This window comes from Pecten maximus, chromosome 12 (genome assembly GCF_902652985.1).
Source record: "Pecten maximus chromosome 12, xPecMax1.1, whole genome shotgun sequence".
Taxonomy (NCBI): Eukaryota; Metazoa; Mollusca; class Bivalvia; order Pectinida; family Pectinidae; genus Pecten; species Pecten maximus.
This window is the reverse complement of record NC_047026.1, coordinates 3,357,362-3,371,751: the sequence shown is the minus strand read 5'-3', so window position 1 is coordinate 3,371,751 and position 14,390 is coordinate 3,357,362. Positions and strand designations below refer to the sequence as shown.

Here is a 14,390-nt window from a genome sequence, read left to right as displayed (position 1 = left end):
GATATCTTAATATAAGTTCTGTAAAGATATTTACAATTTATAGTTCTGTAAAGATATGTACAATCTATAGTTATGTAAATACATTTATAATGTATAAGTTCTGTAAAGATATTTACAATCTATAGCTATGTTAATACATTTATAATGTAAGTTCTGTAAAGATAGTTATAATATAAGTTCTGTTAAGATATTTACAATGTATTGTTCTGTAAAGATAGTTATAATATAAGTTCTGTTAAGATATTTACAATGTATTGTTCTGTAAAGATATTTACATTTTATTATTCTATAAAGATAGTATATATAGTCTAAGCAGAGACCTATATACTAGTATATAGGTCTCTGGTCTAAGTTATTTAAAGATATTTATCTGCATTTTATATATATATTTCAATCGGCACATCAATAAAATAACACTAATGTGACGTCATAAACGAATGACATCATACTATTACAGGTAAATGTACTTTCCTTGTGAAAAAAAAAGTTTTCTGAATTTTCTTTTTTGTTTAATAAGATCCTACAGTTCTGAATAGTTTAAGTCTATAGATAATATTTGTTCATAGCTGCATGTACGTCCCTAGTTTAATAGATACAAAGTTACTTAATATGTAAATGCAAACAAAATTTACCGAATGGAAGTAGATATAGCAATGTGTACACATAAGTCACAGTAAACATGCGATTTTTTTTACTTACAACACTTAACTACCTAAGTTATCAGAATGAAAATATTCACATGGAAGATACGTCTTACATATATAATCGTGACGTTCAATCTTCCTTGAATATTTGTAGAAATACTCCCTGGTAGTATCTGTTTACGAATCGACGCGTGACAGATCCTTGGGCGTATCTCTTTTGAGCTAAAAATAGAAACACCTTTCCTGCGTGCCGTTCGTTACACCTTTGATTCGACCGTAAGATACAGAGAAAAATCCGAGTTTATTTACAAACCACGGTCATGGCGCCGAGAAGAGTGGATCGCAGTGAGATCAGCATTTGTGGCAAATATTTTGTGTTTTTTACCAACTTTGCTGTACTAGTAAGTATATCAGGGTTTATGCGGGGTGAGGTTTATGTATTGGATAATAGAAAATCATAAATCAACATACAAACTTGCAAGTTTTCACTCACCCGGAAGTTTCTGTAATGAGTAATACTTAATACACGTACCATTGATGTAAAACAATGTTCGAGTAAACATTGTTGATAAATGTTTAATCAAGGAACTCTTATTATGGATGTTTCCTATTAGAAAGGCTATTGATTAATAAATTAATAGAATTGTGGCTGGTCATTACTGACCACCAGTTGAGTAGAGATGAGATCGATAAGTCTTGTCTACCTGTGTTCACACCTGTATAAAGTTCCCTATGTAAATAATTGATGGTCACGTTTTAGGCGACGCGTAGGTAATATTTGTTTATCGATCGGGTCACTCAGTGAACGTATGTATACGTATATGAGATCACATAGTATGTTTACTTATATGAGACGGTCACATATTAAAACTGTTACATGTTTCTTTTGACTGGCACTGCTAATTAAGTTTTCATATCCAGTAAGGAAAGTTTTTATAGCGGTGTCTCATAAGCCAATCATGGCTGGGTATCAGTTCGTAATTTGTACCTATTTTGCTGTACTCATTTATAAATATTATTTTCCATGATATTAACAAGTACCGTTTTATATAATAAATTATATGCCATGAACTGTGATACGTGACACTAAAGTGAAATAAATTGTATTGTATTATTGTATAAATAAAAATATAGAGGATATCTAACCATAGGTGCTTAGCACGTTTATAAGTCCAAGACCGATTATAGACTAATATATAGACTATATTAGTCTATAATTAGTCTTAGACTTATGATCTGACAGTGTCTTCATGATCAGTAATACCAAATATTTCACAAGTGTGGCAAATATTTTGATATTTTTCATGAGTTTGTGGCATGAGTGAAAAATATCAAAATGTTAGTCGCACATGTGAAATATATTTGGTATTACTGAAGATACTGTTTATTAGTGTTAGATATTCTGTTTCATTATTACCCTTTTATAGCAAAATATACCGAGGCAGTTCAATCTCCCAAAATTCATTGCGGTCCCCTGTCAACGGCTCACAAAATGTATGCCAAATTGTGACATAATGTATATTATCTTGCATTATGACGTCATATAACATGAAGGAGCGCTATATGCAAATCTAAATTTTCCAATTGACGTTTGTAAGTAGTGTTCTGATTTGTCAGATGAGAAAAAATGATATTTTTCACTAGTGAAAAAAAATCACTTTTATAGAATTTATTTTCGATATTTCACTGGTTAGAATGTAATAAGATATCTTCCCTGTCCATAGCAAAATAGTTTGAATTTATAATTCCTGTTATACGATCTGCAGATCACGGTGTCCCAGTTTTGGTTACTTTGTTTAAATTTTATTGCAATTTTTACCGAAACACTGCATGTTTAAGTAAGATCATTCTTCTGAATAATATGTTAAATTCTTTTTCAAATTGCATTATGAGGTTACTGTGTACCTAACCTACATTTTTCAATCATACAAAAGGAAACTATTTTTTTTGTTATGTTATGCCTGTAGTATCTTTACTGTGAAAGGAAAATTTATAACAACAGAGAAATAAATAACTGGACTACATATATATATATAGGTCTCAGATAACGGATTAACATCAGATTTCATATGAACATACAAAAAAAAATGTATAGATATTAAAAAGTCATATGTATGATGAATCATATGTTTATGTCAAATTTTATGCACATAAATGTTTTGTTTTAACAGGTGGTGTCGCCTCTACTACTGGGTTTTGGTATTTATATCCTAGTTCTGAAGGAGAAAAGTGTGTCCACATTGATTGACTTCATCTTCGATCCGTCAGTATGGCTTGTGATAGCTGGTGTGTTTGGAACAATCATTGCGTTTTTTGGATGTATCGGAGCGCTGCGGGAAATCACAATGTGCCTAAGAGTTGTGAGTTTTTGTAAAAAATGTTTTTACTTGAAATAGTTAAGGGAGATAACTGTTACACATGTCACAGATAGTGTACGTATAGTTTATACCCTTAATTAACTCTCGCAAAAATCATATGTATGAGGTGTAAGTAGCTAGCATATAATCTGGTGTCATAATTATGATGATGTGTAAGCTAGCTAGCATACACCCTTAACTGACTCAAATCACAGATATTATTGCTCAGGTAGCATCTACCCATAATTCTCGCACAAATCACAGGTATGATATGATGACTAAGCTAGCATACACCCTTAACTCACCCAAAATCAGAGATTTGATTTATGAGGTACTTAAGGACACAATCATGAATAAGTTAAATTTTAGGTAAATAACAAAAAGAAGAGTGCCAGTGGCACTCTTCTTTTTGTTATTTACCTTTTTGTTATTTACCTGGATTGTTTAAGAGGCCTCTGTATCTACTATGGATCCTCCTGGAACCAAGCGATGAAACAAAGCATCTTTTTGAACTCTGCAGGACGTTGGTTCTTGGAGAATTTCTCCTTAGGGAGAATTTTCTCTTCTGAAGTTAAATTTTAATAAGTGTTGCTCTCCCCTAAGTTACCATTATAGTATCAAATTTGGATGAATAAATATTTGGATATTTTATGCCTTAGCAATTAGAAATGTTCAGTAATACATGGGATTTATCCTTCCATTTCAGTATTACTGGTTGGTGAACATCTTCGTTCTTTTGGAGCTCCTCATCATCATCGCTATCTTCATATTCACCTTCACACCAGACATTTTCAAGAACCTCGGCATTTACCCGGAAGATGTATTGAAGGATGCTATTGTTAAATACAGAGACGATCCTGACATGCAAGACTTTATTGACAACACCCAAAAAGATGTAAGTGGAAAGCTTATCTCACTTTGACTTGAATTCAAATGACAACAATATATTTTGTCTTTATGTACAACATGTATTATTAGAATCAGAAAAAGTGTTTTTCCCAAAATACTTGAAATTTTTCTTGCCCCCCCCCCAAAAAAAAATTAAAGTTTTTCTAATTTTTTAGAAAACATTCAGCAAAAAATTACTGAAATATTGAGGTTATTTATACTTACTAAATCCATATAACTATGCATGCATGGGAACATATCTGAGACAAAGAGACAAAGAAGGCACCTCTCATGAAGAAGCCACGGTGGCCGAGTAGTTAAGGTGTCCCAACACTTTATCACTATATATATAGCCTTCCACCTCTGGGTTGTGAATTCAAAACCTACGTGGGGCAGTTGTCAAGTACTGAAAAGCCGGTGGTTTTTCTCTGGGTACTCTGGCTTTCCTCCACCTGCAAAACCTGGCACAATCTTAAATGACCCTGGCTGTTAATAGGACGTTAAACAAAATAAACCAAAAATAAACCAAAGAAAGAACCTCATAAAGGATCACACGACATGTTAAAAAGGTGTTAGTTAGACTGGAGTCATTAAACAATTAAATATTGAAAATCAGTGTCACTGAAATGTTTGTAAAACCAGTCATCCTTCAATTACACACTAAGTTTTCAATGGTTTTTAGCTGGGTTGCTGTGGCTATACTGACAGTGCTGATGGGTACAAGGACTGGAACTCGAATCCATACTTCAACTGTTCCTCAGAAAACACCAGCTTTGAAAAATGTGCAGTCCCATACTCATGCTGTATCATAGAAGATGTAAGTATCTGTATATTGATATAATGAGGGGTTTAACGATTAACACCAATAAACCACAATACGTAGATTTATGGTACACATATATGACTATTTGTATCGGTTTTAATTGAAAGGATAATGTCTGAATGCCTACATTTTAATTTCAATATAATGCATCCATGTCTTGCATTAAAGTGTATGTGTTGCAGCCTCACACATTATGGAAATCTTCAGCATTGATGTCATTTATTAGTTTCGTTGGGGTATGACAAAAAAATTGTTTGCAAAATGTATGAATCTGCTTAGCGGATTCTTACAAAAGTTTGCAAACAAAATTTGTTTCATACCCCGATGAAAAAATGAAAAATAATTGACATCAACGCTTTTCGATTTTCAAAATTAAAATGTTTTATGCATAATTGAACTGATCTTATAAGGGATTCTTTTTCAAAAATCAATACGCAATGTCAATGGCCGTATTCTGACGTCACATATTTCGCGCCATTTTCAATTTTTTGTCATAGAGGTATGGAAAAAAATCGCAACCAATCAGAAAGCCGCATTCTGCGCAAAAACACTGGATAATTGATTATTTTAGTGTGAGAGAGCAGAAAGTTCAGTCATAGATCATTGTCACTTGTGAGTTTGTAAGAAAGGCAAAAAGATGTATTGTGTATCATATTGCGAATATGTAGTATACTATAACTGTTTTCGTCTTATGCTCTTGCTTTGCATATCTAATATTTCATAACTACGATTGTGCATTGTCTCCGGCTTTCCTCCACCTCCAAAACCTGGCACGTCCTTAAATGACCTTGGCTGTTAATAGGACGTTAAACAAAAACAAACAAACAAACATTATTTTGCATTCAAAATGAGAACACAAGCCAAAGCATAACACCCCAGAGTCAGTTGTTTTTGTCCTTGTCTCTCTCACATTAAAATTTAATGTATATATACCAGCACGAAGAAGAAACCTAAGTTCTGCTTTTCTTATATAACTTTTAAACACTTGTCCTAAATTTAATTAAATTTCACACTGAGCTACCTCCGTGCACTGTGAAAATGTTCTTCATGTTAAAATTCAGTCAACCGTGACCCTGCGCAAAGCTGCATGCTTTCAGCAGATTTTTCAAGAAAGCATGCATCCACGGTACTCTTGCTCAATATGTGCTGGCAAATCATTACAAATTGAACAGTTACAATAAAAAATAATATAAAATGACAACTATCAAAAATAAACTTGGGGTTTCTTTTTTCAGCTAGTATACAAATACATGCACTCTGACCAGTATATATAAAAAAATGCACTGCTCCTCTAGATTTCTTCATACAGGCAACTATTATAAAGATTTCAATTCCATGATTGTCATGGATTACTACAATACAATTTCACATTCACACCTACAATTGTATATATATATATAATGTAAGTTAACACTGCCAGGACCCCATCCGCCTCCCAATACACAAAATGGACAGACACACACTACTAACAAACGATCAAATCCAGGACGACCCAGATACACAGACCACACATCCACCTCATCCAAAGGTGAGAAAAAGTCACATGACACCACGCAAGTCACATGACACCACACAAGTCACATGATCAGTCACATAACATGCAAATATAAACATTGACACATGGACATATAATAAATTGATTTGGGTAAATTCAAAGGAGATTGTATAGCTTTATTTGTGCACATCATGTTTTAGGGAGTTGTTATGTCTATAAATGTACATGTCATTTTTGAGAGAGATATACACATCTACATTTTTGTATGTTACAAACCCTGGTTGTAAAAAGGACTTTAAATAAAATAAGCCAAGTGTGTTACATCAACTTTTAAGTCGGTGTATCTTTAAGAGAGGTGATATGGCTTTAACTAGGCTTATGTAAAAAAAAATAATTTAGAGTTGAAGGTTGAAGTTTATATCCAATCATGATAATGTGTATATCTTGTTTCAGGGCGATCCTATAAATCTGTTGTGTGGGGCAGGAGCACAGAGTGATGAACTATCGGTAAGTATGGACAGAAAATTCACTGTTGTGTACATTTATATAAGGTATACAGTCAACATGATTTACTTGTATCCCTACTTTAAGTTCCTGAAGAAAACAAATCTTTAGTATTTTTTCTTTCCGCTGTTAACCAAGTTCTTCTATACATAGAAAATACTTCATTGTCATATGCTGTTTAACTTTTCAATAGTTGGCTTTAACTTTTACACATACACAATACAGTGTCTGTAACTGTGTATATTATGACAATATCGGAGATTTTGAAGGTATGTACATAAGAAAGTAACTTGCTTCATTTATATTTATCATCCAATATATTAAGTTTGCGATATGAGTTGACATATTTCATGTTTTCTGCTCAGAATTCCAAATTTGCCCCAAAAATCAACAAAGGTGGCTGTTTATGGGTCTTGCGGACCTATCTCATGAACAACATACTTGTTGTGGGAGGCGTTATGATTGGATCACTGATACCTCAGGTAAGATATCACCATGGAAACAGCATAATCTGTAAAGCAGAAATCTGATTGGATCATTTACACAAGCGTAGTGGTCGTCATGGAAATTGTTTTGATTCTTCAAGGTTGAAATATGATCAGATCATTTTTACAAAAGTGAAGTGCTCATCAAAGAACCAGTTTAGTTAAAGTTCTGTAAGGCTGATCAGACCACTTATAGTGTACCCATCTATTTGTTAAAGGTCAAGGTCACTGGTGAAAATCACACCATGATTGTACACACTATTGTGAAAAAGCTATTATTATTTATCTTTATCTAACCTCATTTCAAATTAAAATGATTGGTTATTGCAACAAGATCAAAGCTACGAGTAAAATTCAGTCAAAGGTCAAGGTATTTGATTAGCTTGTTATAGATTCAGTGTTTGATTTCAGTCATTTATCCACAGTCCCTTTACATTTGACGACCTCAATAGATACAACAAAGCATTTTTTTTTTATCTCATTGATGGTGTAATAAAAATTTTGTTTAATTCCATCTGTTTGAATACATGTGTGTTTCTGTTACAGGTGGTTGAAAAGAATTAGTTTTGTTTTAAATAATTTGTGATAGCAATCAAAATACCCCAAAAATTAAAATATTTCTGTTTTCATTTTTTCTAGCTGATGCTGGTCCACTTTTCCAGAAATCTCCGAGACCAGATTTTAATGCAGAAAAGCAAATGGCAATCATAAGTTGGCCTTTCATCTTCAATTTGAGGCTGTCAGATATTTTAATAGTTATTTAATTTCTTTCATGTCTCTTTCATAACTTTGTATATTTTGTTTTTAAGAAAATATTGTGATTTTACATGTAGTCTACTGGTTCTGTGGTGTAAATTTTACTTCTATACTTTCGTTTTATGTGTGTGTCATTTGAATATTTGAAAACAATAATCTTTTTCAAAGATTGTTTAAGGGTAAGGGGAAAACATGTATTCAAGGATAAGGAATAAATATTGTTTACTTGCATTATTTTAAGTTCCTGAGGTACATCATGGAATATTGACATGCTTATTGTCAAAAAGTATATGTAGACCTTTTTTTTTTGCATATTTCTACTTTTGTTGAATATGTGGTCGACTTATTTCTGAAAAAATAGATCTAGTGAATACGTTGGTAATTTCTTAGGATCAAAATAATAAATTATTTAACTGATATCACTAATATCACCTACAAAATATTGATATTAATCCAGCAAGGCATTGAAATTGTTGAAATGTTTTGTTAGATGTTAAAGAACCACTGTCATATTCAATGAGAAATTTTATCGAACTTAAATGTAATTATGCTATCCTTGTGGGCATCATTGCAGTAAAAAATATCAGCATCTGAATGCCTTAGGCGCCTATATAGATTAGTAACTCCTGGACCGTTTAAAAAAATTGTGAATAAGTGGTCATCAAAACACAACATTATACAATTACAGCCTTTTGATAAAGTCAATGCGTGGTTTTATTAACGTGACTAAAAATATTGACCGAGGACGATGTAATTTATGTTTGGAAACGCCCAGTCATCAATTAGACGTTTTAGTTAAGTTTTTTAGTGCGAAATATCGATGTTTTTAACCGGAAGCCATGTGACCTAATTTCAGCCAATCAGAATATTTAAAAAAAATATTATTTTATGATAATACTTCTGATGTATACTAGATCTGTTTTATCATTTTTGAACCAATGTTCCATTTCTTTACGAGTGATATTAACAAATAATACGAGAATGTCTTTGTCTTCTTATCATTTTCATCCGTGTGGTTAATGGCATATACAGTTTATGAGATTATATTTGTATATTGCTTTGATTTCACACAGTATGATTTCATATTTTATATTAAAAAGGCTAGTTTGATGTTTGATGTGCGGTTGTGAAATAAGTAAAGTGTTAATCGAAATACATCCCTGATATCGCAATGAGTTCGCAGATTAACCTAGGGTAAATTTAGGAAACGAAATTCAAATTATGCTGACGTGAAATCATCCCAATATACGATATATTAGTTCTTAATTTAGTGACAGTATATATTACAGATTTGTCATATTTTTACACAGTTTACATGATAATAGCTCATTATTTTTATCACCATTTTATTATAAGATGTTTTTAAATATTATAAAAAACAGCGGAAAAGATCTTGTGGTTTGAAATCTCGTTACGAATCTAGTTTAGTGTAAATTAGCATGCGCAAGTAAATTCTTTCAAAATTTTATCATATATAATTTTTACCAAGACGAAAATAATCAGTTTCTAATTACAATCAACAGTTCACAATCAATTATGATAATAATCTTCATTTGCGGTTAGCAATTGGCAGTGGATAAACCTTATCGAATTGTACAAGTACTTAAGCGAAGATAAAATTGCTGAATGTTCAAGTATATAATTATTTCATGCATATATATAACCTGTTATGAAGTCCAGCATTGATCTTATTTCTATACTATCATACCTGAATATTATCGCCATCCATTTCACTACATAACAATATGTGCCTTTAATCATTTCACAAGAAATCCTTATAAATAGGTTTCTTGGTGTCACCAGATGTTCCAATATACACGTATCTATGATAAATACAGAACATCATATATTATACAAAAAATCGGAATTATCTACATACATTGTGTAATACTTTTCTTGTTTTATATATTGTATGACTTGATTATAAAATAATTTTAGAAATGAAACCAAAATTTTAATGCTATATATGCAGATATAAATTTTATATTGTTTCTTCATAATTTGTTATTAATTTTATGAAGCTATGTTTTGTAAAGTACAAATCTCATAATTTAATTAATAGTTAATTAATAAAATGAAGGTACATAGTAATATATGTGCGTAAGTCAGTGAGTCACTTACGCACCGCTTGTTTGAAACATTGTTGAAGGTTCAAAATCAAGATATAGGATGTGATGTAAGTATCACTTTTCCATTCGATGACACAAGATATTCATTCTGGAGTCCCTCAATACGTTATATACAATGTAGTGCAGTGTAAATGATTTCCATGAATTTTAGATGTCAATGAAGGAACGGATTTACACTGTAGATAAGGATTTGTGATTGTCTTGAAACATATTTAGATTAACGGATTAAGGATTTAACGGAAGTGTATTTTTTCCTGTGAAATTTGTTGATGTTTTGTATTGTATAGATTATGTGCAGATTGAAGGAATGCTTTTAAATGGAGAGGATAATCATCAGAATATACCCCGATATATGTTTTAATGTTTTTTGTAACAAAGCCGGAAAATTTAATCTGTCTTGTTCTAATTACTAATTACGATTTCAATCGTTTTATCATAATGAAATATCCGTTTTATAGTTAGACATATATTAAACAGTTGTTTCTTTCGTCTTTTCATGTTTTACTGTTTGTTTCCGAAGCAATCCTGTCTCAACTTCCCTTGCAATCAAGCTATTTTTGGCTTTTCATGATGGTTTCAGTTTTTGTGTTGCTTGCTTCTGAAATGTGTGGTAATTTGTTCTAGAGATTTGTTGGAAATGCATTCATTCAATTATTTAAAGAAATATATGTATATTTGATATTGAAAATTTGATTATTTGTATATATAAGTTAGTTCTGCATTATGAAGTGTATTGGATTATGTCATGTACGTCATATTGATATAATACGTCTTTATAAATGTCATTTTTTTCGTGAGTTTCATTCTGATCACAGCTGTAATGTACACAGATTCTAAACACATATTAGCCTTTATTCGTTTGATCTACAGGCATTTGATGATCTAAAAAAAAAAATTGATTTTATAGAATATCAAATATCTCAAATCTCAAATAGCAAAATTGTTCTTATGTTTGTATACACATACTTGTTTGAATATTCATTTTTACTTTGAAGTCAATACTACCTTACATAAATGTATAAAGATGGATTTAAACACGTCTGGTGCTGGCATCACTACTGAGCCGTAAGAGGGGGAAACACTTGTATGATTATTTCTTTATCTGGCTTATGCTATACATGTATTTACTTGCTGAAAATAATACTAGAAAAAACTGTCGTCACACATGCCTTACATGATTTGATTGACAAAATTCCTTACTTGATGCTCGAGACCATGCATTGTAAAAATCTAATATATTGCTATTACTATCAGTTGAAATCTCCTCTTAACTAATCATATGGATTATGCAAAAAGATGTTTTGAAAAATTCCCCAAATGTATCTGGTATATCATATCATTCTGAAATTGATATTGAAACAGATCATCTGATATTTTAATCCAGGGCACGAGTGATGTTTTAGCAAAGTTTTGTTGTTGCAAATATAAATATATAAAGTAAATTGTTTACTATCAGCATCAGTTTACATTTGTTACGGAATTGACACATGATTGGGTTTAAATAGCATTGTTTATTTTAAGATGATAATTTTCTGTCGTTATGTACAGTGTTAAATGTTTAAAATTTGTACAATATTCGTATCTATGTTTTATACAAAATTTCGATCCAGATGCTCCTATCATCTTATAACAGACGATTGTCCATTATGAGCATAACATAGTATGATCATAAGTATCACTGCGACATCGAAACATTTTTTTGGATGTTGACTTGGCGCCGTGGTAGCAGCTCCAGATGATTCTCAGATATTTTTCGTCTTGAGATCCTCTGCCTGATCACGAATCAATCGTCATCCTTCAGCCTTTGTGTTTCCATGTGTTAAAGATTTATGATGGCATATGTGAGAGAGATTTGTTTAGATGTTTAATAATTTTGTCTTCAATTAGGTCTTTCTATGGAGAAATACTCACCTTACTTTTCGTTTTCTGCTTTTAACACATTATGTAAACATATAAACAATGTTCATATTGCTTATTTTCTGCATTTGAACAAAAAGCCGGATTTTTGTAAACTTTTGCAACAATTTTCTTTTAATCAGAAATAATATAAATATGTACCGGGGAATTTAACTTTGTATTGTTAATATAATATATGATTAATTATGGATAACCAATTCAATAGATACAAACTTTGATGAACAAATTTATCGACTTTGTGTAAAAAGATGATTTTAAGAAATTAATTTATCATAATCACATATACTGCTATTAATTTAAATGAAAATGTAATAATGTTTTCACATTGATGAACTAATTAATCAAATTCAATTTTAAGAGGTTTTAGGAAATAATTAAAATTAACTGCAGCTATGTTTTTAACCTTAGTTAATATAGATTATTATAAAATTTATTTCGCGTATAGTTACAAAAATATGATCATGTTTAACCTTCATAAGAAGGAATGCTTATGCAATCGTTACTATATACTGCACATACAAATGTTTGTTTTGATATTTCTAAAATATAATCTTGTTTTTATCTTTGTGAGCAAATTACATAATTTCTTGTATAAGTGTGTATATTAAATTCTGTATCTAATAATCGGGATGTATGTCTGGAACAGGATTTCAGGAATTACAAAAAATAATTTTGCAAAAAAAATATTGGTACAGGTGTTGGGAAATAATGAATCCAATAACAATTTTTTTCTGAAGTTAAAGCAATATGCTTGTTCTATAGTCTAAAAGAATCATAAGAAATATTATGATAAACAATTAAAGTGACCATAGTGTAATATGTAAATAAATAAAAAAATATTGCCATATTTTTTTTCAGTTAAAATGGACAGTTTAGTTATTAGCGTTTTATAAATTGAATGAAAAGTTTATGATTATTTATGTGAATATCTAAGAGACCAGTCTATTAAGAGACAGTTTTTCGACTTCTCTTGAGTGGGTTTTTTTTCAACTAATTAAAAACACATAAAGAACAAATCAAGCTAGCTAGTCATGCATTTATAAATCGTTAGAATAACAACGAATGTTAAATGATCGTAAGAATCCTATATTTTACTAAATGTGCAATGAATCTCCATGTTGACAAGCAGCTGAGTCAATATTTTTTTCTATATAAACTTTAAATAAAATGTCTATTTTACTCTTCCGCTTTGGGAGATAATATAGTGATGATTTTAACTGTATATGATAGCGGGTCTGTCGTAATTGATTGTTGCGTGTGCGATCTATAGTGTTGATTACTTAAAAGCGACTAGTTTATATATATATATAGTTATACATAAATCAGCGTCTCCAACCTGCGAAAGTTGGTGTAAGCCGTTCAAAATTCAGATGATGTTCTTTGATCTGCCAAACGGTTTTATCGGTTTCAAAAATCATTTTGAATTTCTAATCAAAACACAATGTCATATAGTTCCAATATTTTAGGATTTTAGAAAATTACGACATGGTCAATATCATATTTACCTGAATAAATCAGGTAGGTAGGCGGATCCGAAAGAAAACGTACCGAATTTTGTATGGAAGAAAAATTGTTAATCGTTTATGGAATGATTAGGCACAGCCTTTAACAATCACAATGCTTTTGATACCGTACTCACTAAATGTCAGTTAATAGCACTATCTATTTGTTAAACATTTGATTCACAAGATACTAAATGGTGATAATGTTTTCGAACTTCGTTTATATGAACAACTTGAGTTACTTGTATGATTTTTCCTGACATGTTCTACATTGAAGATGTGTAATCCTCTTTCTGCATATATACATTTCACGAAGTTGGAGCGTTTGAGGTGATTATTATGTCAACAATTGAGCTATATTTTCATATTAAAGAGGAAGTAATGTTACTGTTTGTTGTTTCTTGTTATGTTTTTTTAGAGAGACAATACCTATCATGTGACAAGTAAACAAGTACATGTATTGTGTAGCTTAAGCAAAATACCCAGAGCACTTGTTGCAGCATGTAATTGACAAAGGAGTTGATTTGTGTGGCTTGCAATTTGAAACTAATTGGTTGTTTCCGATATCAGGATTTCCCTCATCGAACACTGCTGCTTAAGTTAAACGCGGGTCCTCAAGAAAATTATCTCACTGGAAATATTCTATTTTCTTTTGCGATATTTAATTTCGGCGTGTTTGACGACCGTCAGTATGTATCAATGGTCTACAATTTCTCTGTTTTTGAAAACCAGACATTGAATATGACCTAGGTATACAAAGAAGATGGGGATATGAAGGGACTGGTTTAAGAGGCATCATGTAAAGCTTTCATGGGCTCATATTTGTTGTCTCGATTTTGAGTTGGAATCATATGTTTCTTAAAGCGCCCATCACACTCAGACGAAGAAAA

General features: G+C 31.2%; 1 protein-coding gene across 1 annotated transcript; it reads left to right on the top strand.

Annotated features, from left to right (window-relative positions):
• Positions 1-732: 732 nt before the first annotated feature.
• LOC117340022 (tetraspanin-33-like) lies at positions 733-13,892 on the top strand. The gene is made up of 7 exons (XM_033901771.1): positions 733-1,045; positions 2,816-3,004; positions 3,708-3,896; positions 4,572-4,706; positions 6,661-6,714; positions 7,077-7,193; positions 7,836-13,892. Exons 1-7 carry the CDS (start codon positions 965-967, stop codon positions 7,905-7,907), a joined length of 837 nt encoding a protein of 278 aa, XP_033757662.1. The 5' UTR covers positions 733-964; the 3' UTR covers positions 7,908-13,892.
• The last annotated feature ends 498 nt before the right edge of the window (positions 13,893-14,390 follow it).